Source organism: Delphinapterus leucas, chromosome 1, assembly GCF_059928025.1.
Source record: "Delphinapterus leucas isolate spDelLeu-1000000601 "Yukka" chromosome 1, BTC_Dleu_Yukka2, whole genome shotgun sequence".
Taxonomy (NCBI): Eukaryota; Metazoa; Chordata; class Mammalia; order Artiodactyla; family Monodontidae; genus Delphinapterus; species Delphinapterus leucas.
Window position 1 is genome coordinate 67603499 of NC_143129.1, and position 27865 is coordinate 67631363.

At 41.5% G+C, this 27865-nt stretch overlaps 1 protein-coding gene across 1 annotated transcript in view; it reads left to right on the plus strand.

The window, feature by feature from the left end:
* Positions 1-27865, plus strand: part of ADCY10 (adenylate cyclase 10) — a 96760-nt gene that overhangs the window by 16664 nt on the left and 52231 nt on the right. Inside the window, exons 9-16 of the mRNA XM_022560065.2 lie at positions 1253-1371; positions 2397-2473; positions 4330-4519; positions 7692-7747; positions 18327-18480; positions 20676-20868; positions 21388-21474; positions 26337-26611. Coding sequence (XP_022415773.2) covers positions 1253-1371; positions 2397-2473; positions 4330-4519; positions 7692-7747; positions 18327-18480; positions 20676-20868; positions 21388-21474; positions 26337-26611 — 1151 coding nt within the window. The remainder of the gene's footprint in view (positions 1-1252; positions 1372-2396; positions 2474-4329; positions 4520-7691; positions 7748-18326; positions 18481-20675; positions 20869-21387; positions 21475-26336; positions 26612-27865) is intronic.

Here is a 27865-nt window from a genome sequence, read left to right on the forward strand (position 1 = left end):
CGTCAGCACTCAGCAGATGAGAGGTGCTAATCGCACTGCCAGCATGAGACCTTCCCAAGCCACTAGGCAGAATTTCCAGGCAAAGCAGACCCACCAGTGGCCCCAAAGGGGCTGCCCTCTAGTCTCTTCACAGACCTGGATTCAGGGCTCCCCTCGCACATCACAACAGAACCCGGCGCCAATTAGGATTTGATTCTTGGTCAGCTTCTTTTTGGAGAGGGTTGAAGAAATTGAGGCATTTTACTGTTCTTTTGCATTTTATCAGGATATAACATACATAGACTCAAATTTTTAACTCATTGGGCTTTATTCATTATGCCCTTTTCTTACAGAAAACAGTGTCTGAGATCTTTTTTTTTTTTCCCGGTACGCGGGCCTCTCACTGTTGTGGCCTCTCCCGCTGCGGAGCACAGGCTCCGGACGCGCAGGCTCAGCGGCCATGGCTCACGGGCCCAGCCGCTCTGTGGCATGTGGGATCCTCCCGGACCGGGGCACGAACCCGTGTCCCCTGCATCGGCAGGCGGACTCTCAACCACTGTGCCACCAGGGAAGCCCTGAGATCATTTTTTAAGGGACTGGTAGTAAAAGTGCCAAGTTTTAGAGTTTACTCTCTGCTTGAAAGAGTTAACTTTTTGTGAGAAAAACCACTCCCAGCTTAAGCCTTTATCCTTAAGAAAAATGAATAATAACAATATCTGAAAAGAACTTTAGAGTTTATAAGGTATATGTGTATATATGTGTGAATATGTATATATAATATATTAATATTTTCAGTAACCAAACCAACCTCAGCAAGTCTAGGTTATACCCATTTTCAGATTCATAAACTGAAGTTCATAGAGTGTAATTGACTTGTCCAAGTTTCTACACTTGGGAAGTGGCCTGAGAACACAGATTTTCTGATTCCAGAGCTGGTACCTTTTGCTCTGTGCTGCTTCTTGGCCTGAAACTTAGTACCTTGCAGCCAAGACCTCGGCCGCAGGAGAGAGTAGAGGAGGGTGCACACAAATAGCTCAGTACAACCCACTATCTCTGGAGCAAAAACAAGCCCCTCTCAGGTTCAAGCCCTACTGTTGATGATGCACTAGAAGTTACATGAAGTTTGCTAAAAATAAAATGGGTGTGAGAGAAATCATGATGAAATTTGTTTCAGAGAGTGAAAATTGCTGCCCACCCTCCACTGGGCCTTCTAGCTGGTCCAGTTTAAAGCTGACTGTCCACCAGCTGTGTTTGCTGATCCTCTCCCTCACAGGGCTGCTCCTTTCTCTGTGTCTTTGGTTTTCCCGGGGAAAAGGCACCTGATGAGGTCACTCATGCCTTGGAAAGTGCTGTGGATATATTTGACTTCTGCTCTCACGTCCACAAGATCCAGTGAGTGTTTCCAGACCCTGAGCCCGTCTGGTCCCTGACCCTGTTGTAGGGTGTGGGGAGGTGGGACAAGTGTCAGGGAAGAGGAAGGCAGGAGAAGGCTGTCCTTGCCTGGGTGCCCTTATGTCTGCATTCATCACTCACCTAATGTACAGGTAGGGTGAGTAAACCCAGCCCTGATGCAGTCAGACGGGGGATGGTCAAGGCCAGGTGGAGGAAGGATACTCCTAAAAAGTCCAAATGTACCAGAGAGAGTCTAACTGAGTTGTCTCTCTCTACTCTGGCTTACTTTCTGGTAGAGGTCGCGCTCCCAACTATGTTGGAGACCTGAGTTGATTTTTAATAACTAGGAGATAAAGTAAGTCCTTGGGTTGGAAATTTATATATTGATTTGGCCTCAAGATGATCCACTGAGCAAAACTGTCAAGATAATGTTTACCAATCCTCAACCCCAGCTGTCCAAGAGCTCAGTGCCCTCAGGCTCCCCCAGACTGAGCACCCCAGTGACCCTACTTGCGGCCCACTCTGGTCTACTCTAACAGGTACCACCCCTTGCCCTAAATATTCCACCTTCTCAGCCTCTAGTCATCTATATGCATTAGCCAAGTTAGCTTTTGATGCCACACACTGAGTTACTTCCTTTCAAAACAATGACCTTGTTCTTTCTAGCAATCACAAAAGATAGTTAAAATTGTTTACTCAAAGTCATTCTATATTGAAAGTCCATTTGGGGTGATGAGCTTATTTTACAGAAAAATAGCTCAGATGAATACTTAAAAATAGCAGAAAAGTGAACTGAGTTATCACTTCTAAGAACTTAGCTCTCAGTCACAAACTGCCCCTCCTTTACATCTCCAGGCCATGTACAATTGCCCTAACCTAACCTCAAAGGGAAGAGAGTTATTTCTTGAAGATCCTTTCCCACCCCTCCCCCATCCCATTCATCACCTTGTCCCCACCCTCCCTGCCTTCTTTGTGCTCATTGTCTTTGTCTCTTTCCTCACAACTCTCTTTCTGCCCGGAGCCAGCACTGTTTCCATCGGCGTGGCCAGCGGGATTGTCTTCTGCGGAATCGTTGGACACTCTGTGAGGCACGAGTACACAGGTGTGCTGGGCTAACTTATCTCCATCTTCCTTTCAGCAAACACTGTGCCTTGCCACTGGGCTTGGTGGGAGGAAGGACAAAAATAAGTGAGACGTGGGCCCTGCGTTCAGAAAGTTTACAGTCTTCCAGACGGAACCAAGCCATATAGCTTTGCCCCTTGACAGCTCAATGATTGCAAATATGCATTTCTGGGGCTATGATTGAGTATAAGAAATATGCAGTCATTGGAGGGGAGCCATGGGGGGCCATAATCTCATGGGACGATGGGCCTTTATGTTAATTTTCTGTTCACATTAAACGGTTACTCCTCTTAATTCCTGGGATAGGTTAGGACTGCTTCTTTTTTTTTTTTTAATTTATTTATTTTTGGCTGCTTTGGGTCTTCTTTGCTGCGCACGGGCTTTCTCTAGTTGCGGCGAGCGGGGGCTACTCTTCGTTGTGGTGCGCAGGCTTCTCATTGCGGTGGCTTCTCTTGTTGCGGAGCACGGGCTCTAGGTGCGCAGACTCAGTAGCTCTGGCTCGCGGGGTCTAGAGCGCGGGCTCTAGAGCGCAGGCTCAGTAGTTGTGGTGCATAGGCTTAGTTGCTCTGTGGCATGTGGGATCTTCCTGGACCGGGGCTCGAACCCCTGTCCCCTGAATTGGCAGGGGGATTCTTAACCACTGCGCCACCAGAGAAGCCCCAGGACTGCTTCTTAAAAATTATGAATATTGGCATTACTGATAAATAGTACTAATCTCAAAAGGAAATAGTAAGTAGGTGTTATCTCAAGATTTCACTGCTTTTTCCTCTTCAATCCTATTACGGTTTTAAATGTTCAGAAACAATACATCTAAAATACTGAATACATATAAAACTGAAATAGTTATGTCTGAAATGATACGACGTCTGAGATTTTCTTCAAAATAATACAGGGTGGAGAGTGGATGGGAATGGAGATGGAGTGGGATTGGCCACGGGTTAATGGTTTTGGGGACTGGGTGATGGGTATATAGATTCATGATACCATGCTTTATTGTACGGTCAAATTTCCCCATAATAAACTGTTTTTAAAAAATGAATATCTTAATCGGGAATATTCAAGTTTATGTCAAAGTGCAACATTTAATACCTAATTAGTAGTACTATTAACTGAGGACTTACTAGCAGCCCAGCACTTCTCGAAGTTCTTTATGTGTATTAACTCATTAATCTTCATAAACTACCCTCTGAGAGAGGTACTATTATCAACCCCATTTTACAGATTAGAAAACTGAGGCATGGAAGAGTTCAAGTATTTTGCCCAAGTAATTTACATATAGTAGTTAGAGGTAGAGCTGAGATCCAAACCTGCATAACCTGGTTTCAGACTCTTTGCACTACAGTGTATTACCTCTTACAATATCCCCTAAACCAATCCTACACACACACTCCTTCCAGCCCCATTTACTCACTCTTAAAAAATTAAATGAAGGCTCATACACAGGAACATGCAGACCCAATTGGAGATCACTGTTCCAGGCCCAAGCTTCTGCTTATCTCTCTTGTAGCAGAAGACCAAGTATACCTCATCTGAGGGCCCTCAGGCCCTGTCCACCATCCCACTTAACAGAATCCTCTCCATATTCAGGGTCCTGCTATCCCTGAGCAGATCATCCCCTTAGCCTCCCAGGTGGCTAAATGAGTTAACTCCCTATGTATTTTAAAATAGCCATTGGCTGAATCTGGGTAGTTGAAGGTGAGATTGCTGTGTCATCCATGAGAGGCAAAGGGAGTAAAGGGTAACAATGCCGTTTGGGGACAGTATGCCTCAGATTACGCTCAGTTCAATGGCTGTTTTCTCCCAGCTCTTTGCCTTTCTCTCTCCTTCTTATTATAGTCATTGGTCAAAAAGTCAACATAGCTGCCAGGATGATGATGTACTACCCAGGAATCGTGACCTGTGACTCCGTCACCTACAATGGCAGCAACCTACCAGCCTACTTTTTTAAAGAGCTTCCAAAGAAAGTCATGAAAGGTGTTGCAGATTCTGGACCAGTGTATCAGTGTTTGGGCCTTAATGAGAAAGTGTGAGTGTGGGGCATTGATCTTGCAGTACTCTTTAGTAAAGAAGTGGGACAATTATGATAGCAAAACAACAGGTCACCCATTTCAGATTCAAAGGCAGCTCATGAAATTAAAATCTATTCCTTCCCAGACCAAGGCCCAGATTTCAAATTCCTTCATCTTCCTCTATCCTGCTGATAGTATAGTGCGGTGGAAGATCCCATTCTACCCTCAGTTCTGAGACTATGAGGGTAATTCTTCAAAGGTTGTGTAAAGAGAACAGAGAATCCCCTCATTCGAGTTTCTATTTGGACCCAGATGGACCCAATCACCAACCATTAACTATTGATCACATCAATTGTGTGTCCAGGCATTAACAGGGATTGCTCCTCCTCTAAGTGTTTAGTGAAATGCATTCCCTCAAAGCCCAACTTGCTCTCCCATTGGGGCTTAAAACCCCTCAGTATCTTCCAATCATTTTCATGATAATTTTCAAAGTCCTTGCAATGACATACAAAGTAACCACCTGCTTTTCCTACCTCATCTCCTCCTGTGCCCTTTCCTCTGCGTGGGGGTCCAGGGGGCGTTCTAAGGGGATTATCTTCCCTTTCACTCATTCCATCCTCAGTCTCCTAGGAAAACCGCAGTCAGTTTTGTTTTTTTTAACATCTTTATTGGAGTATAATTGCTTTACATTGGCGTGTTAGTTTCTGCTGTATAACAAAGTGAATCAGCTATACATATACATATGTCCCCATATCCCCCTCCCTCTTGCGTCTCCCTCCCACCCTCCCTATCCCACCCCTCTAGGTGGTCACAAATCACCGAGCTGATCTCCCTGTGCTATGCGGCTGCTTTCCACTAGCTATCTATTTTACATTTGGTAGTGCATATATGTCAATGCTACTCTCTCACTTCGTCCCAGCTTACCCTCCCCACTCCCCATGTCCTCAAGTCCATTCTCCACGTCTGTGTCTTTATTCCTGTCCTGCCCCTAGGTTCATCAGAACCATTTTCTTTTCTTTTTAGATTCCATATGAAATTTGTAGTGAGGTGGATGGACCTAGAGTCTGTCATACAGAGTGAAGTAAGTCAGAAAGAGAAAAACAAATACCGTACGCTAACACAGTCAGTTTTTGAAATCCAGCTCAAGGATGTCCTCCTCTCTGAAGCTGCCTTTGGAAGCTCCCCAACCCCAGCTCAGACGGTTTAGCTGTCTCCTCCTCTGTGTCACTCTGCAGCACATTAGAACATTCATTACACTCATCACAATCACAGACTCGATGTGCCTTTTCACCTGCTACACTGGGAACTTTTTGAGGATAGTGATTATTTCTTGTTCACTCTTATGTCCCCAATGCTTGGTAGGCATCAGTAATGATGAATAAATGAATGAACAGCATGGAAAGCTCTATATGGTAGTGCTTGGTGGATGGAAGGTGAAAAGGTATTATTCTTTATACTAGCAAGCTAGAATCTAGGTCTTAAAGGGTCAGATAACAGAATCGGGGCTATAATTGGTTCAAGGAGTCTTTATTATTCATCGTTGTATTCCCAGGGCTCAGCACTGTTCTTGGCATGTGTAGATCATCAATAAAATGCTGTTCGAATAAATGAATGAATAATAATTTTTGTGAGCCCTTATTAAATATTAGGCCCTTTACCTCAATATCAACTATATGAGGTAGAAACAAACTATTATTAACTCTATTTTATAAATTTAAAAACTGAGACTCTGAGATGTTAAAATGACTTGTCCATAGTCATAAATCTAGTAAATAATTGAGCCAAGGTTCAAAATGCCACAATAATGCTGCATTATAGTCAACCACAAAACCTCAGTTGTATACAACAGTAAATTTTTACTTATCTCATGAATATGTGGGGTTCAGCTGATCTTGGCGGATTTGGATGATCTTGCCTAGGCTTGTTCACATGCCTGGGGTTCAACAGGGTGTTGGCTGATCCAGGATGACCTCAGGTGGGATAACTGGGAATTTTGGCTGACATAGCTGGGACAGTTTGACTCTATGTGTCTCATCTTATACTGGGCTAACCCAGGCACGTAGTCATGGCAATATCAGAAGATCAAGAGGGAGCAAGCATTTTTCAAGCCTCTATGTCACGTTTGCTAACATCCCATTGGCCAAAACATTCACAAGTCTGAGCCCAGAGTGGGAGGACACTGCAAATGTACAGTACATAGCAAAGGACATAGATACAAGTAGAGATGAAGACGTGGCGCCATTAATGCAGTCAGTCTACCACAGAAACTATCTACTGTTTCTGAAACTACCAGGACTATCTGATCCCAAAGCCTGCCCTCTTTATGGTTTCTCTGTACCATCTCTGCAAATAAGAGACTATAGAAATACACATACAAATATGAACAGGGCCTGGTTCCTGTCCTGAAATCTAATGGGGAAGACAACATACACAAAATTAGGTGTATATTACCTAGGAAACTTTGGTATGTGCTATAACAGAGGCATAACAAGGTAGTATAATAGTATAAACAAGGGAATGAGCCATTTGTCTAAAAAGGCCCCTTCAAGAGATGATATTATGCAGTGGGCAAACATATGCCCCTGGCCTCGTTTTAGATACTGACTGTCACTGTCCTCTGTCACCACTAGCCATGGGATCTTGTTCAAGTTAAGTTCTCTGTACCTCAATTTTCGCATTTGTAAAATGGACGTCATAATAATAATACCTTCTTAATAAGGTTTTTGTCAGGAGTAAAGAAAATGATACATGTACAGCCCTTGAAACTGCCAGGCACATAGCATGTGTTCCACAAAGGTGAACTATCATTGTTTGAGCAGTTGGTAGAATCCTTCCATGCTGTGAGACAATATAACACATCTAACTGTATTGGGTCCCATACTGAGTGTCTGGTTTCCCTAGAAAAGGGTCAGTTCTACCAATGCAGACTCAACAAGCATTTTTTGAACAATGTACCAGGTGCTGTGGTAAAGGCAGCTACATAAGTTGTTTGGAGACTCTATTACCAGGTAAGAACTTCTCCTTTCCCTTCCTCTTGGCATCTGCACCTCTTGATAGACCCCTTGATAACAGGGGATAGAGTCCTGTTAGAGACTGAAAAGGAGGCTTTCTGGGAACTAAGAACTAGTCCCTCTGGCTCTCAGTATTTCCCTGTTTTGATGCTAACATCTTTTCTTTTCTTCTCTTCAGCATGTTTGGGATGGCATACCTCATCTGCAACAGAAATGAGGGTTACCCTTTGCTAGGTAGGTAGTGAGCCTTGATTTTTAAACCTCTTTATTGAACTATAACAAAACATACAGAAAAGTACACCAATGATAAGTCTTCAGCTTAATGAATTATCACAAAATGAATGTATAATTACCATCCAGGCCAAGAAATAGAAAAATAACAGTACTCTGGAAACCCTCACATGCTTTATCCCTCTCCCTTTACCCAAAGATTTCTAACACCCTAAATTACTTAGGCCTGTTCTTAAAATTTATATGAATGAAATCATATATTGTGTAATTACATAAGCCTTCTTTTGTTTTTTTTGAATGAATGGGGTCTTCGTTTCTTTTTTTTTTAATTCATTTTTTTACATCTTTATTGGAGTACAGTTGCCCTACAATGGTGTGCTAGCTTCTGCTTCATAACAAAGTGAATCAGCTATACACACACATATGTTCCCATATCTCTTCCCTCCCTCCCATCCTCCCTATCCCACCCTTCCAGGCGTTCACAAAGCACCGAGCTGATCTCCCTGTGTTATGAAGCTGCTTCTCACTAGCTATCTACCTTACGTTTGGTAGTGTATATATGTCCATGCCTCTCTCTCGCTTTGTCACAGCTTACCCTTCCCGCTCCCCATATCCTCAAGTCCATTCTCTAGTAGGTCTGTGTCTTTATTCCTGTCTTACCCCTAGGTTCTTCATGACATTTTTTTCCTTAAATTCCATATATATGTGTTAGCATATGGTATTTGTCTTTCTCTTTCTGACTTACTTGACTCTGTATGACAGACTCTAGGTCTATCCACCTCATTGCAAATAGCTCAATTTCGTTTCTTTTTATGGCTGAGTAATATTCCATTGTATATATGTGTCACATCTTCTTTATCCATTCATCTGATGATGGACACTTAGGTTGTTTCCATCTCCTGGCTATTGCAAATAGAGCTGCAATGAACATTTTAGTACATGACTCTTTTTGAATTATGGTTTTCTCAGGGTATATGCCCAGTAGTGGGATTGCTGGGTCATATGGTAGTTCTATTTGTAGTTTTTTAAGGAACCTCCATACTGTTCTCCACAGTGGCTGTATCACCTTACATTCCCACCAACAGTGCAACAGGGTTCCCTTTTCTCCACACCCTCTCCAGCATTTATTGTTTGTGGATGTTTTGATGATGGCCATTCTGACTGGTGTGAGATGATATCTCATTGTAGTTTTGATTTGCATTTCTCTAATGATTAATGATGTTGAGCATTCTTTCATGTGTTTGTTAGCAGTCTGTATATCTTCTTTGGAGAAATGTCTATTTAGGTCTTCTGCCCATTTTTGGATTGGGTTGTTTGTTTCTTTGTTATTGAGCTGCATGAGCTGCTTATAAATTTTGGAAATTAATCCCTTGTCAGTTGCTTCATTTGCAAATATTTTCTCCCATTCTGAGGGTTGTCTTTTGGTCTTGTTTATGGTTTCCTTTGCTGTGCAAAAGCTTTGAAGTTTCATTAGGCCCCATTTGTTTATTTTTGTTTTTATTTCCGTTTTTCTAGGAAGTGGGTCAAAAAAGATCTTGCTGTGATTTATGTCATAGAGTGTTCTGGCTATGTTTTCCTCTAAGAGTTTGATAGTTTCTGGCCTTACATTTAGGTCTTTAATCCATTTTGAATTTATTTTTGTGTATGGTGTTAGGTAGTGATCTAATCTCATACTTTTGCAAGTACCTGTCCAGTTTTCCCAGCACCACTTATTGAAGAGGCTGTCCTTTCTCCACTGTACATTCCTGCCTCCTTTATCAAAGATAAGGTGACCATATGTGCGTGGGTTTATCTCTGGGCTTTCTATCCTGTTCCATTGATCTATATTTCTGTTTTTGTGCCACTACCATACTGTCTTGATTACTGTAGCTTTGTAGTATAGTCTGAAGTCCAGGAGCCTGATTCCTCCAGCTCCGTTTTTCATTCTCAAGATTGCTTTGGCTATTCGGGGTCTTTTGTGTTTCCATACAAATTGTGAAATTTTTTGTTCCAGTTCTGTGAAAAATGCCATTGGTAGTTTGATAGGGATTGCATTGAATCTGTAGATTGCTTTGGGTAGTAGATTCATTTTCACAATGTTGATTCTTCCAATCCAAGAACATGGTATATCTCTCCATCTATTTGTATCATCTTTAATTTCTTTCATCAGTGTCTTATAATTTTCTGCATACAGGTCTTTTGTCTCCTTACGTAGGTTTATTCCTAGATATTTTATTCTTTTTGTTGCAATGGTAAATGGGAGTGTTTCCTTGATTTCACTTTCAGATTTTTCATTATTAGTGTATAGGAATGCCAGAGATTTCTGTGCATTAATTTTGAATCTTGCTACTTTACCGAATTCATTGATTAGCTCTAGTAGTTTTCTGGTAGCATCTTTAGGATTCTCTATGTATAGTATCATGTCATCTGCAAACAGTGACAGCTTTACTTCTTTTCCAATTTGGATTCCTTTTATTTCCTTTTCTTCTCTGATTGCTGTGGCTAAAACTTCCAAAACTGTGTTGAATAAGAGTGGTAAGAGTGGGCAACCTTGTCTTGTTCCTGATCTTAGTGGAAATGCTTTCAGTTTTTCACCATTGAGGACGATGTCGGCTGGGGGTTTGTCATACATGGCCTTTATTATGTTGAGGAAAGTTCCCTCTATGCCTACTTTCTGCAGGGTTTTTATCATAAATGGGTGTTGAATTTTGTCGAAAGCTTTCTCTGCATCTATTGAGATGATCATATGGTTTTCCTCCTTCAGTTTGTTAATATGGTGTATCACGTTGATTGATTTGCGTATATTGAAGAATCCTTGCATTTTTGGAATAAACCCCACTTGATCATGCTGTATGATCCTTTTAATGTGCTGTTGGATTCTGTTTGCTAGTATTTTGTTGAGGATTTTTGCATCTATGTTCATCAGTAATATTGGCCTGTAGTTTTCTTTCTTTGTTACATCCTTGTCTAGTTTTGGTATCAAGGTGATGGTGGCCTCGTAGAATGAGTTTGGGAGTGTTCCTCCCTCTGCTATGTTTTGGAAGAGTTTGAGAAGGGTAGGTGTTAGCTCTTCTCTAAATGTTTGATAGAATTCGCCTGTGAAGCCATCTGGTCCTGGGCTTTTGTTTGTTGGAAGATTTTTAATCACAGTTTCAATTTCAGTGCTTGTGATTGGTCTGTTCATATTTTCTATTTCTTCCTGGTTCAGTCTTGGCAGGTTGTGCATTTCTAAGAATTTGTCCATTTCTTCCAGGTTGTCCATTTTATTGGCATAGAGTTGCTCGTAGTAATCTCTCATGATCTTTTGTATTTCTGCAGTGTCAGTTGTTACTTCTCCTTTTTCATTTCTGATTCTATTGATTTGAGTCTTCTCCCTTTTTTTCTTGATGAGTCTGGCTAATGGTTTATCAATTTTGTTTACCTGCTCAAAGAACCAGCTTTTAACTTTATTGATCTTTGCTATCGTTTCCTTCATTTCTTTTTCATTTATTTCTGATCTGATTTTTATGATTTCTTTCCTTCTGCTAACTTTGCGCTCTTTTTGTTCTTCTTTCTCTAATTGCTTTAGGTGCAAGGTTAGGTTGTTTATTCGAGATGTTTCCTGTTTCTTAAGGTAAGATTGTATTGCTATAAACTTCCCTCTTAGAACTGCTTTTGCTGCATCCCATAGGTTTTGGATCGTCGTGTCTCCATTGTCATTTGTTTCTAGGTATTGTTTTATTTTCTCTTTGATTTCTTCAGTGATCACTTTGTTATTAAGTAGTGTATTGTTGAGCCTCCATGTGTTTATATTTTTTACAGATCTTTTCCTGTAATTGATATCTACTCTCATAGCGTTGTGGTCAGAAAAGATACTTGATACAATTTCAATTTTCTTAAATTTACCAAGGCTTGATTTGTGACCCAAGATATGATCTATCCTGGAGAATGTTCCATGGGCACTTGAGAAAAATGTGTATTCTGTTGTTTTTGGATGGAATGTCCTATAAATATCAATTAAGTCCATCTTGTTTAATGTATGATTTAAAGCTTGTGTTTCCTTATTTATTTTCATTTTGGATGATCTGTCCATGGGTGAAAGTGGGGTGTTAAAGTCCCCTACTATGAATGTGTTACTGTTGATTTCCCCTTTTATGGCTGTTAGTATTTGCCTTATGTATTGAGGTGCTCCTATGTTGGGTGCATAAGTATTTATAATTGTTATATCTTTTTCTTGGGTCGATCCCTTGATCATTATGTAGTGTCCTTCTTTGTCTCTTCTAATAGTCTTTATTTTAAAGTCTATTTTGTCTGATATGAGAATTGCTACTCCAGCTTTCTTTTGGTTTCCATTTGCATGGAATATCTTTTTCCATCCCCTTACTTTCAGTCTTTATGTGTCTCTAGGTGTGAAGTGGGTCTCCTGTAGACAGCATATATATGGGTCTTGTTTTTGTATCCATTCAGCCAATCTGTGTCTTTTGGTGGGAGCACTTAGTCCATTTACATTTAAGGTAATTATCGATATGTTTGTTCCTATTCCCATTTTCTTAATTGTTTTGGGTTCATTATTGTAGGTCTTTTCCTTCTCTTGTGTTTCTTGTCTAGAAAGGTTCCTTTAGTATTTGTTATAAAGCTGGTTTGGTGGTGCTGAACTCTCTCAGCTTTTGCTTGTCTGTAAAGGTTTTAATTTCTCCATCAAATCTGAATGAGATCCTTGCTGGGTAGAGTAATCTTGGTTGCAGGTTTTTCTCCTTTATCACTTTAAATATGTCCTGCCAGTCCCTTCTGGCTTGCAGAGTTTCTGCTGAAAGGTCAGCTGTTAACCTTATGGGGATTCCCTTGTGTGTTATTTTTCCCTTGCTGCTTTTAATATGTTTTCTTTGTATTTAAGTTTTGATGCATTGATTAATATGTGTCTTGGCGTATTTCTCCTTGGATTTATCATGTATGGAACTCTCTGTGCTTCCTGGACTTGATTATCTATTTCCTTTCCCATATTAGGGGAGTTTTCAACTATAATCTCTTCAAATATCTTCTCAGTCCCTTTCTTTTTCTCTTCTTCTTCTGGAACCCTTATAATTCGAATGTTGGTGTGTTTAATGTTGTCCCAGAGGTCTCTGAGACTGTCCTCAGTTCTTTTCATTCTTTTTTCTTTATTCTGCTGTGCAGTAGTTATTTCCACTATTTTATCTTCCAGGTCACTTATCCGTTCTTCTGCCTCAGTTATTCTGCTATTGATCCCATCTAGAGTATTTTTAATTTCATTTATTGTGTTGTTCATCGTTGTTTGTTTCATCTTTAGTTCTTCTAGGTCCTTGTTAAATGTTTCTTGCATTTTGTCTATTGTATTTCCAAGATTTTGGATCATCTTTACTATCATCATTCTGAATTATTTTTCAGGTAGACTGCCTGTTTCCTCTTCATTTGTTAGGTCTGGTGGGTTTTTATCTTGCTCCTTCATCTGCTGTGTGTTTTTCTGTCTTCTCATTTTGCTTATCTTACTGTGTTTGGCATCTCCTTTTTGCAGGCTGAAGGCTCGTAGTTCCCGTCGTCTTTGGTGTCTCTCCCCAGTGGCTAAGGTTGGTTCAGTGGGTTGTGTAGGCTTCTTGGTGGAGGGGACTAGTGCCTGTGTTCTGGTGGATGAGGCTGGATCTTGTCTTTCTGGTGGGCAGGTCCACGTCTGTTGGTGTGTTTTGGGGTGTCTGTGGACTTATTATGATTTTAGGCAGCCTCTCTGCTAATAGGTGGGGTTGTGGTCCTGTCTTGGTAGTTGGTTGGCATAGGGTGTCCAGCAGTGTAGCTTGCTGGTCGTTGAGTGAAGCTGGGTGCTGGTGTTGAGATGGAGATCTCTGGGAGATTTTTGCCGTTTGATATTATGTGGAGCTGGGAGGTCTCTTGTGGACCAGTGTCCTGAAGTTGGCTCTCCCACCTCAGAGTCACAGCAGTGACTCCTGGCTGCAGCACCAAGAGCCTTTCATCCACACGGCTCAGAATAAAAGGGAGAAAAAGTAGAAAGAAAGAATTGGTAGAAGTAGAAAGATAGGAGGGAGGGAGGGAGGAAGGAAGGAAGGAAGGAAGGAGGGAAGGAAGGAAAAAAAGAAAGAAAGAAAGAAAGAAGATAAAGTAAAATAAAGTAAGATAAAATAAACTAATTAAAATAAAAAATAATTATTAAGAAAAAAATTAAAAAAAAAAAACAAAACAGATGGATAGAACCCTAGGACAAATGGTGGAAGCATAGCTATAGAGACAAAATCTCACACAGAAGCATACACATACACACTCACAAAAAGAGGAAAAGGGGAAAAAATCATAAACCTTGCTCTCAAAGTCCACCTCCTCAATTTGGAATGATTCGTTGTGTATTCATGTATTCCACAGATGCAGGGTACATCAAGTTGATTGTGGAGCTTTAATCCGCTGCTTCTGAGGCTGCTGGGAGAGATTTCCCTTTCTCTTCTTTGTTCTCACAGCTCCTGGGGCTCAGCTTTGGATTTGGCCCCGCCTCTGCGTGTAGATCGCCGGAGGGCAGAGGGCGTCTGTTCTTCGCTCATACAGGACGGGGTTAAAGGAGCAGCTGCTTCCGGGACTCTGGCTCACTCAGGCCGGGGGGCGGGGGAGGGAGGGGCACGGAGTGCGGGGCGGGCCTGCGGCGGCAGAGGTCTGCAGGACGTTGCACCAACCTGAGGCGAGCTGTGCGTTCTCCCGGGGAAGTTGTCCCTGGATCCCGGGACCCTGGCAGTGGCAGGCTGCACAGGCTCCCCGGAAGGGGGGTGTGGATAGTGACCTGTGCTCGCACACAGGCTTCTTGGTGGCGGCAGCAACAGCCTTAGCGTCTTATGCCGGTCTCTGGGGTCCGCGCTTTTAGCCGCGGCTCGCGCCCGTCTCTGGAGCTCCTTTAAGCAGCACTCTTAATCTCTTCCAGGTAGGTGGGGAGTTTCTTGCCTTTGGGAGATCTGAGGTCTTCTGCCAGTGTTCAGTAGGCGTTCTGTAGGAGTTGTTCCACGTGTAGATGTATTTCTGGTGTATCTGTGGGGAGGAAGGTGATCTCCGCGTCTCACTCTTCCGCCATCTTCCCGGAAGCCTCTCGGGTCTTCATTTACATAAGCCTTCTTTTAATCAACATTACATTATGAAATTCATCCATATTGTTGGATGTAGCTATAATTCATCCATTTTCATTGCTGTGTAGTACAGTTGGCCCTCTGTATCTGCAGGGTGTGCATCCATGGATTCTAACAAATACAAATCAAAAAAAAAATTTTTTTTTTAATTCCAGAAAATTCCCAAAAGCAAAACTTGAATTTGCTGCACACCGGCAACTATTTACATAGCATTTACATTGTATTTGCTATTATAATGAACCTAGAGATGAGTTAAAGTATACAGGAGGATGTGTTTAGGTTATATACAAATACTACACCATTTTATATAAGGGACTTGAGCATCCGCAGATTTTGATATCCCCAGGGGTCCTGGAACCAATCTCCTGTGGATACAGAGGGATGACTATATTCCCTTTTATAAATATATAACAATGTATTCATTCTGCTTTTGTACAACATTTGAGTTGTTTCCAGTTTGGGTTCTTATGAATAATACTGCCATAAAGATTTTTGTACAAGTCTTATGGTGAACATATGTATGCATTTCTGCTGTTGAGTATATATATAGGAGTGATACTGTTGGGGCAAAGGGTACAATTTTGGTAGATAGTTTTCTCAGTCTTTATAATTTTAATAATTCTGTTGGGTTTATAGTGGTATCTCACCATGGTTTCCATCTGTATTTCCCTGATGTGGTTGAATGCCTTTTCCAAATATTTATTGGCCATTTGGAAATCATCTTTTATAAAGTGTCTGTACAAATCTTTTGTCTATTTTTCAATTGGATTGTATTTTTTTATAGATCTGTTGGAATTATTTATATATTCTGAAAATGGGTCCATTTGTTTTTACTGTATGTAACTTTTCCCATTCTGTGCTTGTCTTTTTACTCTATTAGTGATGTATTTAATGAACACAACTTTTGATTTTAATGAAATCCAATTTATCAGTCTTTTTCTTTATAATTAGTGCTTTTGTATACTGTTTGAGAAATCTTTCCTCACCCAAAAGTCATGAAGATATTTTTCTAGACTCTCTTCCAGAAATTTTGTTTTACCTTTTACATTTAGAGCTATGATCCATCCAGCAGTGATGTTTTTGTGATTCTTGGTGAGAGAGACCCTATCATAAGAAAGCTAACTCAAGACTATGCAGGGAAGTAGACATAAAATGAGGTAGAGAAGAGACCCACATGAAGATTGGCCTGTGGATTCTGAAGGCAGCCATTTCAAGTAACACTTGTAATTTCCTTCTGTTAGACTTGAACATCCCTAAAAGTATCATTATAAATTAAATCTCGGTCATAACTATGTTAGGGCAATTGAGAAGAGGCTCTGTCCCACACCTTGGGGGAGTATTAGGACAGAATCTTGATGTCAGCAGAGCATAAAAGAAGGCAAGAGTTCCAGAACTTCAAAGAGCACTTGAGCCAGCAGCAATGCCTAACTTTCAGTGCATTCAGGTAGTTTTCAGAGTCTGCAAGCACATCACTTTTTATAAGTCCAGATCCCCAAACTCTTGAAGGCTAGAAAGGAGAAGGAATGCCCACTCTCACCTTCGTCCGAGGCCTAACTTCATCCTAGGATATGCTTGTTGTGATAATGATTGACAGTAAATGGAAGTCCTAACCCCCTTTCTACAAAATTGAGGACTCACTATGACAGACATATTAGAATACATTGCTACAATATGCATATATTTCTCAGTCTGGTCTAGTTGCCTTTGTTTGTTTTCTGTGTGTGTGTTTTGTTTTGTTTTGTTTGTCGGCTGCTGCTGAGCGGCTTGTGAGACCTTAGTTCCCTGAACAGGGATTGAACCCAGGCCCTCAGCATTGAAAGCTCAGAGTCCTAACCACTGGACTGCCAGGGAATTCTCTGTACTTGACTTTTTGCCCTGATTTCACCAGTGTAAGGTAAAGATCAGGCCCACATATCTTTCCTTAAAGCTATAACCAAAAACAGACTGTCAGAGGTTAGGAGTATGGGAAACACCCTTCTTTTACAAGAGTGCCTGTAAGTGAAATTGTATATGCTAACTGATAACAAAACTAAAATGAACAAAAAGTGTTCTTTTAGCATCAAAAATGCATACAACAGTCTCAGGTATTAGGGCCTTGTTCAAATAGAAACAAGGTATGCATACTTCAAGGCAAGTTGAGTTAACCTCATTTTAGAATCCAACTAAACTAAAAAGACAATCAGTAAGTTCTTACCTGTATGTGTTCTATACAAATAGAACATAAAACAGCTAGAAGAGTCTGCTCTGCAGCCTTCTGGGCCTTATCTTCTAAGTTCCTGTGTAAACTTTAGGCCAAAGAACAATACTACACATCTCACAAAATTGAAATTCAAATGCATTTTCAGAAAGGAAATGTTGCACCTAAAAGAAGCAATATGGTCTGCAGAGTAATTCTCACTAAATCTTACCCAGAAATTTACATTACCAAATAAACACTCAGCTTCTTTGTATAAAACATCTAAGCTTAGAGTAGTGGTCTTGGTTTTCAGTAGACTTTAGCTAACACCTAGGTATGTATTTACTCTATCAATGGATAACAGAATGCACCCTCCACAGTGATCTGTCCAGCAAAGAAGGAAGAGTCAACCCTGATTGGGTCTCCAGCTCTTTTGACAGAAATTACCGTTCTGCCAACTCCTTCCTGCCCACCCAGGTTTCAAAGATTGTAGGCTGAGTTTCAGATTTCAGTCAGGGCATCCTGTTACACATATTTAAAAACACATAAGAAAAATAAGAGTGATAGGGTTGTAACCCAAGATGACTTTTATTTTCTTCTTTTCCTTTTTTAAGTTTTCTATATTTTCTACAGTGAGCATGCATTAGTTTTATAATAAGGAAAAAAACCTATAATTTATTTTTACTAAGAATTTAGGTTGTTCTTATGATAGAATTAATCTATATATGAGCTTTTTAAAGCAAATTGAATTTTTTTTATCACTGTTAATACTTTTAGTAGCCCTGAAATAAGTATAATTTCTCATTTACAAAGAGCAAGTTTTCCTTCACAGAATCGGAAATAAAAAAGTTTTATCCATATTGTTCAACATGGGAACCCTATCTTTATTAAGCTGATTTCCTAATGTAATAATCTATAGTTACTTCTAGTGTGTTACAGAAAAAGGAAAAGAAAACAAGCATTAGGGTCAGATAATCCTGGTTTAATTCCTGGTTGTATAATTTAAGAAAATCTCAGTTTTCTACACTAAAGTTAAATGGACATCATAATGAGCATTATAAGAATCCTTTCCCTCACAGCTTGTGGGAATCAAAAAAAACCAAAACAAAACAAAACTGTAAAACCACACTGTTAACTGGAAAGTTCTAGAGAAAGATTTAAAAAAATTTTAAAGTGCACAGGACCTCAAGAAACTCCATGAGCAATGCCATGGAAATTCCAAGGGTATTCTTAGAAGCTGTATCACTATGTGCTTTTTTATGTTTCTAGACTATTTTATGTTGATTGGGTTTGCTCCCTTTTTAAAAAATGAAAATAACAGGACGCAATAAGGAGATCAAATACTTCATGTGTACTATGAAGGAATTTTTGATATCTAACTGCAGCCGAGTCCTGATGTACGAAGGATTATCGGGATATGGAAAAAGCCAGACACTAGTGGAAATTGAGTACCTGGCCCAAGGTGAGAACCACAGGTGAGTGTCTTGCAATGACCATTTTTTTGTGAATCCAGAGAATCCTGACATCTTTAAGAGTTTCATTTGTTTCAGTGTTCCTCTCCTTTATATAAGTTGCCTTATGTAAACTATCCACAATCTATCAGTTATTATTGGGTGTCATGCCCCTTGTGCTAGATAAGTAATTAATGATAAACATATCGAACTGAGAAAATGGAAGATGGGCTGACCCCTGGAGATCCTGATTTAATGCCAGGACGGACTTGGACATTGATATTTTTAAGTTTCCTAATGCACAGTTTGAGAACAACTGGTATAAATGTTGAGGATAGATTGGGTTTGCAGAACAAATACGTAAGTTTATCCATGTGGCCGACAGGGAATCACTAGTTCAAACCACTGAGCCCTGAGAGTATGGTTAGAGAATGAAAGGCCTCTGGATTTTCCTTCAGAAGGCAGAGCTGATGCACTTACCTCATGCTGTTTGTCTCTTTTCATATAAGGAATGTCATGAGGGCTCTCTTTGGGACAACCCATCTCATGGAGGTGGACGGTATGGTATTCAATAACAGTGATGATGACCAAGACAATGGTAATGGTGTCTCACAGCCTTTCACCATCTAACCTAAAGGCTTTAAGGGGAAAATTCTTATTAATCTTATTTTTAGCTATGTTTCTACTCTTTTTTAATGCCAGGCCTGAGAAAGACTAGTTTTAAAATAACTTTAACATTGATGAAAGGATAATTCAGAATCGCCAGAAGACACTCATTTATTCCATCACTTACTGAGTACCTACTGTGTTCCAGGAACTAAGTGCTATATTGGTTTTCTAGAGCTACCATGACAAAGCATCACAAGCTAGGTGGCTTAAGCAACAGAAGTATATTGTCTCAGTGTACAGGAGGGTAGAAGCCCAAGATCCAGGTGGCGTAAAGTTGGTTCCTTCCATCAGCTGTGAGGGACAGTCTGTTCTGTGCCTCTTTCCTAGCTTCTGGTGGCTTGCTGGCAGTCATTGGTGTTCATTGGCTTGTAGAAGCATCACCCCAGTCTCTGCCTCCATCTTCACATGATGTTCTCCATGTGTGCTGTCTGTGTCCAAAAATTTCCCTCTTCTTTTTTTTTTTCCCACTGCGTGGCTTGCGGGATCTTAGTTCCCCAACCAGGGAATGAACCTGGGCCACACCAGTGAAAGCACCGAGTCCTAACCACTGGACCGCCAGGGAATCCCCCAAATTTCCCCTCCCTATAAAGAGACAGTCATATTGGATTAGGGGCCCACCCTATTCCAGTATGGCCTCGACTTACCTAGTTACATCTGCAATGACCCTATTCCCAAATAAGGTCACATTCTGAGGGCTAAGACTTCAGCATATGAATTAGTGGGGGGAGGGGTGCATAAATCAATCCATAGCAAGTTGCAAAGCCTTGAAGACGAATAATATCTGATCCCTACCCTCAAGGAGTTCTTACAAAAGAGAAGGAAAGAGAGATGACAGTAAAAATAGAATGTGGTGAGGACAGTGATGGAAGCACGCAATAGAGTACTGTAAAAGCTACGAGAAAGAGGGGTATGTCATCCAACCTGAGGGCGTCAGGGAAGATTTCCAGGAGGTTACTCCTGAGCTGAGATTTACAAATGCACAGGAAACCAGGGATTAGGAGGGACTGTGAGAAGTGATGACACTCCAGGCCGAGGAAAGCAAAGGCATAAAGAGAAGAAACAGTTGGATGTGCAGGGAACACTCACCGGTTTGTTGTTGGTGGAGGGTAGACTGCTGGGCAGAGAGTGGCAAAAAATGACCATGAGGACTTGGAAAGGCTTATATGTTCACGTGAAGGAGTCTAGACTTAACCTAGACTTGCATCTACCTAGGTGCTTCAGGCTTCCATAAAGGTGATGCATTCAGAGAGTCTTGGCGCTAGACAGAGGTAGTAGTATGCTGGTAGGGAGTATAGGTGAGAGTATGAGGGCCTGAACTCAGGCATTGGCGGTAGGGCTAGAGAAGAGGGGATAGCTAGGATACATTTACAGAGCTTAGAAACATAGTGGAATAAGGGAGGGTATCTGAAGCACAAATAAAGAACAGCTTCCAGATAGCTTGGGAAATCTGTCATTACAACTGAATATGAGGAGTCAGGGCTTTCCTTCAACCTTTATTGTTTTCAAAAAACATATTTTAAAACTCTGATTCCTGACTTTCTTATAAACAGGACTATTGCTATTGCGTTGACTAAGATCAGCTTCCATCAGAATTTTTATACCATCCAGATACTAATGGCCAATGTACTAGGTCTGGATACTTGCAAACATTATAAAGAACGACAGACCAACCTTCAAAATAAAGTCAAGTCACTGCTGGATGAAAAGTTCCATTGTCTTCTTAATGACATTTTCCATGTGCAGGTAACTAGCTAGCGTTAGACTCCCGTTAGAAATAGTGAAGGGGCAGATGTGGCCGCTCCTCCCTGATGCTTTATGACTTTGCATCTCTTTGGCCTTTATTATCCTCTTGTTTTCTCATCTGCAGCGTCCAGGTGGTAAGGAAATGACTCCCAATCCTTGAATGAGCCACCTTCCTGAGATATATTGGTACCAGACTCAAGAAAACCCAAATAGCCACCTGCTGATTCATTTCTTTTCTCACCTTCCCATCATAGCTATGCTATACTAGCTAGTCCAGGGCACGAAATCACTCTGCTCCCACAGGTGACTGCCAATGCAAAGACAAGAATGTGCCCTGTTCTGTCCTGTATCTATTAGATTCAATGACATAGAGTACCAGAGCTGGAAGGGATGTTATGGATTACCTAGCACATGAGGATTTTAAGGTACAGAACAGTAAAGTGAATTGCCAGAGTCATACAACTAGTAGTTCCCCCTGCTATTTGCGCATACTCAATATTCTCATAATTCTTTATACAGTTCCCTATTTCACGAGAGGTTTCCAGGATGAGCACCACGAGAAAGCAGAAGCAGTTGGAAGCGTTGTTTATGAAGATCTTGGAGCAAGTAAGAGCGTCTATAGGTCAAATAATGGGGAGGGGGAAACTGGACGTCTCACCGCAAAGCCAGGTGACCTCAAGGGTTTAGACTCCAATGGCAAGAAGCTTTGAAGTATGTGAAAGCTTTAACCCAAAGTGTTTCATTTTCCTCCATCCTTCCAAACCTCAAGCTAAGAGTCTGTTCAGAATTTAGCTGTGCTTAAAAGGAGTCCTTTAACATTACTCCTGGGAGTTTGGCCTCCCCTTAAAACCAGTCCTCTTTTTCTCTCCTTCCGTATGAGATGCAGTCTATCAAACTGGTTATGTATATAGGCTCTGTAATCAGTCTACCAAGGTTTGAGCCCTTAGGCCTGTCACTTGCTACCTGGGTAACCTTGATCAAGTGACTCAACCTGTCCATGCTTTTACTTTACCTTCTATAAAATGAGGAAATAATAGTACCTAGCTCACAGGGTTGTAAGGTTTAAATGACTAGATTATGTGTAAAACGTAGAATAGTGCCTCTTTCATTGGAAACACTCAACCAATGTTAACTTTTGCTCTCTGAATAATATCATGACTGTCCATTATATGTTGATGATCACCAACTTTATATCCCATTCCTCAGCTCTCGTATAAGCACCAAAACCATATTTCCAAGAACTGTATATTCCACTTGGATATGGGGACTCACACTCAATTCAGTGTCTAATACTAAATTCATTTTTTTCCTACTTTAGTGCCCTATCTCCCTCATCTTGATCCTGACCCTTGATTTAGTCAATAGCAAATTCATTCGCACATCATTTGAAGTTATCTTTGCTCAGTTGACAAGTCCTACCATGTCTACCTCAGACTGACTCTGGAATCTCCCCGTCCTCTGTTCCCTACTGTAGTTCAGCCTGTTTCTCTTCCTGGACTGTTTTCCATAGCTTTCGAACTAATCTCTGTGCCTCATACCTCTCCACTCCAATTCATCCTCCATACAACTGCCAAAGTGTATGCAAATCGCTCCAACCTGTGCTTTGTACTATCCAAGTAATTCTCAATACTAATGAGATAAAAGCCAAAAGACTTTTTTTTTTTAACCTGGAGAAATGCTACTCATCATTCAGTGTCACCTCTTCAGTGAGAACTCCCCCAAATCACAAGGCATGACTAATTCCTCTTCTGCTGTGTTTCTGTAACACTTTGAACATATTTCTTACTGTATTTTCCATACTGTATTGCAATTTGCTACTTATATATGTGTCTCTCCCCCTCAGGAGGTTGTGAGCTTCTTAAGGAAAGGGAGCCTCTTTCTCATTTTTGTATCACTATTGACCAGCAGTGTCTGGCACATAATAAATAAACAATTCAAGTTTGTGGCATTGTGTAAGTTTATAATACAACTTCCTTCTTCTCCACTGCAGGCAAATAAGGCTATATCAGTAGTTTCTAAATGTCAGGCTTTGGACTGTTTGCATCACAAGTATCCAGGAAGCTTCATAAAATATATGGATTTGTGAATTCTACCCCAAATTGAAAAGGGTTTCGTTGGGGCCTAGAAATCTGTTTAGTTGTTTGTTTTTGTTTTGAAACTTCTCAGTTGGTTCTGATCCACAACCTAGTTGGAAACCATGAGTAAAGCTGTGCTTTGACTCTGTGCTATGACCACAATCTTTGGATCATTTACTATCAGTATGACCTTGGGCAAGTGGCTTAACTTCTCTGTGCCTAAATTTTCTCAGTAAATAGATTCAATAGTGCCACCTCCTATGAATGTTACGAAGATTTTTTTTTTTTTTAATTAAAAAAATTTTTTTGGCTGCATTGGGTCTTTGTTGTTGCACACGGGCTTTCTCTAGTTGCAGTGAGCAGGGGCTACTCTTCGTTGAGGTGTGCGGGCTTCTCATTGTGGTGGCTTCTCTTGTTGTGGAGCACGGGCTCTAGGCGCACGGGCTTCAGTAGTTGCCGCATGTGGGCTCAGTAGTTGTGGCTCGTGGGCTCTAGAGCCCAGGCTCAGTAGTTGTGGCGCATGGGCTTAGTTGCTCTGCAGCATGTGGGATCTTCCCAGACCAGGGCTCGAACCCATGTCCCCTACATTGGCAGGCGGATTCTTAACCACTGCAACACCAGGGAAGTCCGTTAACGAAGATTTTAAATAAGTTCATTTATGAAAGCACACCACGCAGTGCTGGGAACATGGTAGGTGCAGTGTAAGTGTTGGCTTTTTTCACATCAGAGAGGACCTGATTCCATCTCCTCATTTTATTTTATGTTTTTAATTAATTTTTATTGGAGTATAGTTGACTTACAATGTTGTGTTAGTTTCTATGTTGTGTTGGTTTGTTGTGTACAGCAAAGTGAATCAGTTATACATATATATACACATACTCTCTTTTTTAGATTCTATTCCCATATGGGTCATCACAGAGTGTTGAGTAGAGTTCCCTGTGCTATAAAATAGGTTCTTGGGCTCCCCTGGTGGCGCAGTGGTTGAGAGTCTGCCTGCCGATGCAGGGGACACGGGTTCGTGTCCCGGTCCGGGAAGATCCCACATGCCGCGGAGCGGCTGGGCCCGTGAGCCATGGCCGCTGAGCCTGCGCGTCCGGAGCCTGTGCTCCGCAACGGGAGAGGCCACAGCGGTGAGAGGCCCGTGTACCGAAAAAAAAAAAAAAAAAAAGGTTCTTGTTAGCTATCTATTTTATATATGGTAGTGTGTATATGTCAATCCCAATCTCCCAGTTTATCCCTCCCCCCACCTTTCCCCCTTTGTAACCATAAATTTGTGTTCTACATCTGTGATTCTGTTTCTGTTTTGTAAATAGGTTCATTTGTACCTTTTTTAAAGATTCCACATATAAGTGATATCACATGATATTTGTCTTTCTCTGTCTGACTTACTTCACTTAGTGTGATAACCTTTTTTTTTTTTTTTTTTTTTTTTTGCGGTACACGGGCCTCTCACTGCCGTGGCCTCTCCTGTTGCAGAGCACAGGCTCTGGACGCGCAGGCTCAGCGGCCATGGCTCACGGGCCCAGCCGCTCCGCGGCATGTGGGATCTTTCCGGACTGGGGCACGCACCCGCGTCCCCTGCATTGGCAGGCGGACTCCCAACCACTGCGCCACCAGGGAAGCCCAGTGTGATAATCTTTAGGTCCATCCATGTCACTGTAAACAGCATTATTTCGTTCTTTTTTATGGCTGAGTAATATTTCAGTCTCCTCATTTTAAATGTGAAGAAGCTGACGCCATTGATGTACTATTGAATTCATGTAGGTTTTTTGGTTCCTGCTTTACTCTCCCCAATTCACAAATAATTCACTGACAAGGCTATTCTATGACTAAAACTCACATTTCTAACTGCCCCGTAGTTTTATTTATTTATTTATTTATGTGGCTGCGTTGGGTCTTTGTTGCTGCACAGGGGCTTTCTCTAGTTGTGGTGAGTGGGGGCTACTCTTTGTTGCGATTCGCGGTCTTCTTATTGCGGTGGCTTCTCTTGCTGTGGAGCACGGGCTCTAGGTGTGCAGGCTTTAGTAGTTGTGGCTTGCAGGCTTAGTAGCTGTGGCTTGTGGGCTATAGAGCACAGGCTCAGTAGTTGTGGTGCATGGGCTTAGTTGCTCTGTGGCATGTGGGATCTCCCTGGACCAGGGCTCGAATCTGTGTCCCCTGCATTGGCAGACAGACTCTCAACCACTGTGCCACCAAGGAATTCCCTGCCCCGTAGTTTTAAAGATATTAGTCAAATACAAAACCAAACAAAACAACGGGATGCTAACCCTATTCATTAAAATGTTCTCAGGGTCAGTGAAGAACTAACTATCTGGTGACAGAATGGGGCTGTAAGAGGGGACTTACATATATGCGATAAGGCAGGCTATAATACTTTATAATGATCATCTTCTGAAATTTGAATGTAGCCTTTGCTGCTCTAGTTTATAAAAACATGCAGAGGGAAAGAATGGCTTAACCCAATCTCTTCCCAGAGGGAAACAAAAGAAGCCAAGAGCAGCCTGGAGCAGTAAGAGTGGGGAAGGTTTTCTCCATTTAGACATCTTACACTATGGAAACGCAGGGCCCGCTATGCAGGGGCTCACGCTAAATGTAAGCTCTATATTTTGTCTAATACTCTATCCTCAGTGCTTCAAACAGTACCTGACCCTAACAGATGCACAATAAATGCTTAATGAGTAAATAAATAATTCAGACTAGTTAGGGAAAGGTACTCTACACAAGAAGAGGGACACACGATCTGTTTTTAAGTGTAACATGTGCCGCAGTTCAAGCTAGAACAGCATAAACGGCCGGCAGGGCAAGGACCAGGTGAGTTTTGCTCAGCAGCCTGCCTCCAGCACCTAGCCCAGTGGGTGCTTGGTAAATATGTGTTGAATCGATGTTGGTTGAATAAATGTCAGATAGGTATTTCCAGGAGACCTTCGTTTTTCAATAGATTAGAATGACTTGAAGTAAACCTCAGTAATTTTTATGTAATGGCTGTTTAACTTGACTAAAACCCCATCTGTCCTATATATTTACATTATCTTTACACAAAGATTTGACCAAGTAAGAGTCTATTCCAGCCAGTTCTGTCCCAATTGCCACAGATTCCAATCAGCGGAATCTAAATTAACGCAAAGTTATTAGAAAGAACAGATTTAACTTAGCTTCACAAAATTCGGTGGATACATATGCATACCCATACATGTGTATAAAAAACTGAAGTCACGGGAGTTCCCTAGTGGTCTAGTTAGGATTTGGCGCTTTCGGTGCCATGGCCTGGGTTCAATCCCTGGTCGGGGAACTGAGATCCCGCAAGCTGCTCGGTGCGGCCAAAAAATCAAACAAAAACAAAAAAAACCCTGAAGTCCTACAGCATTTTTCTTTCTGTTTCTCCACCTTGTCCAGACAGTGAAAGAGGAAAGGATTATTTTCATCATCGATGAAGGCCAGTTTATCGATTCAGCCTCCTGGACATTTATGGAGAAGCTTATCCGGTCTGTTCCCATCTTCATCATCATGTCCCTGTCCCCCTTCATCGACATACCCTGTGCAGCTGCCAGTGCCATAATGAAGAACAGGAACACCACCTATGTCATCCTTGGAGCCGTGCAGCCTCAGGACATCCTCAACAAGGTCTGCCTAGACCTCAACGTCAGGGGCATCCCCAAAGAACTAGACACGTGAGTAAACTATTTCTATCCTGAGGCCTTGACATCTGCACTCATTCTCCAGGTCCAGACTTCATCAGATTCCTTAAGATGTGTCTGAAAGCGGCCATTTCAGGATTCTTGCTGGTCCCGCCTTTCAGAGGGGCCACTGAACATGCTTGATAGGATGGATGCTACTCACTTTTCCTTGTTATGGTCCCTGTTACACCATCTCAAACGTTGCTTAGGACATCAGTTTTGTTTCCCTTTCATCATGCTGGCTATGGGTACACGCACTCTAACCCACAGTGACTAAGGGCACTGTCATGGGCAAGTAACATGAAAGGCAGACTGGTAAGCCTTAAGAACCACAGCCCACAGCGGAGCAAGGTCTTAGTCGCTGGCAATAACGTGGTCTGGTACTGGTGTTCCCTGTCATGGTAGATGGTGACGTCAGTGCTCTCTGAGCTCCTCAGTGACTCCTCTCCTGGGGTCTTGACAGCAGTCCCCTTAACAACATGGACAATGCCTCTTCCTTATCTGGCTGTTTACAAGCCACCTCGGTATCTGTATCTGTTCTTTCTGGTGAGGTTGCTTTGCTTCTGGAAGAGAAATGTCTTGGACAAAGTCTCATTTAAAATAACTCCAGGCATGAATTTATTTTTTTTTTCAAATTGTATTTTTATTTATTTATTTATTTTTGGCTGTGTTGGGTCTTCGTTTCTACGCGAGTGCTTTCTCCAGTTGCAGTAAGTGGGGGCCACTCTTCATTGCGGTGCGCGGGCCTCTCACTGTTGCGGCCTCTCTCGCTGTGGAGCACGAGCTCCAGACGCGCAGGCTCAGCGGCCATGGCTCATGGGCCTAGTTGCTCCGCGGCATGTGGGACCCTCCCAGACCAGGGCTTGAACCCGTGTCCTCCACATTGGCAGGCAGACTCTCAACCACTGCGCCACCAAGGAAGCCCGCAGGCATGAATTTTGTGTGTTCTTTCCCTTTGTCTCTCTGTCTCTCCCTCTTTCTCTCTGTATGTATGTATTTATTTATTTATTATGTATGTATTTATTATATATGTATACATTTATTATATATGCATTTACTTTTTGATCTAGCCTTCCCAATTCTAGGAACCTATCTCAAAGATATACTGACAGGGAACTATGCTCAATATTTTGTAATAACCTATAAGGGAAAAGAATCTGAAAAAGAATATATATATATATATATATATATATATATATCTGAATCACTTTGCTGTACACCTGAAACTAACACAACATTGTAAATCAA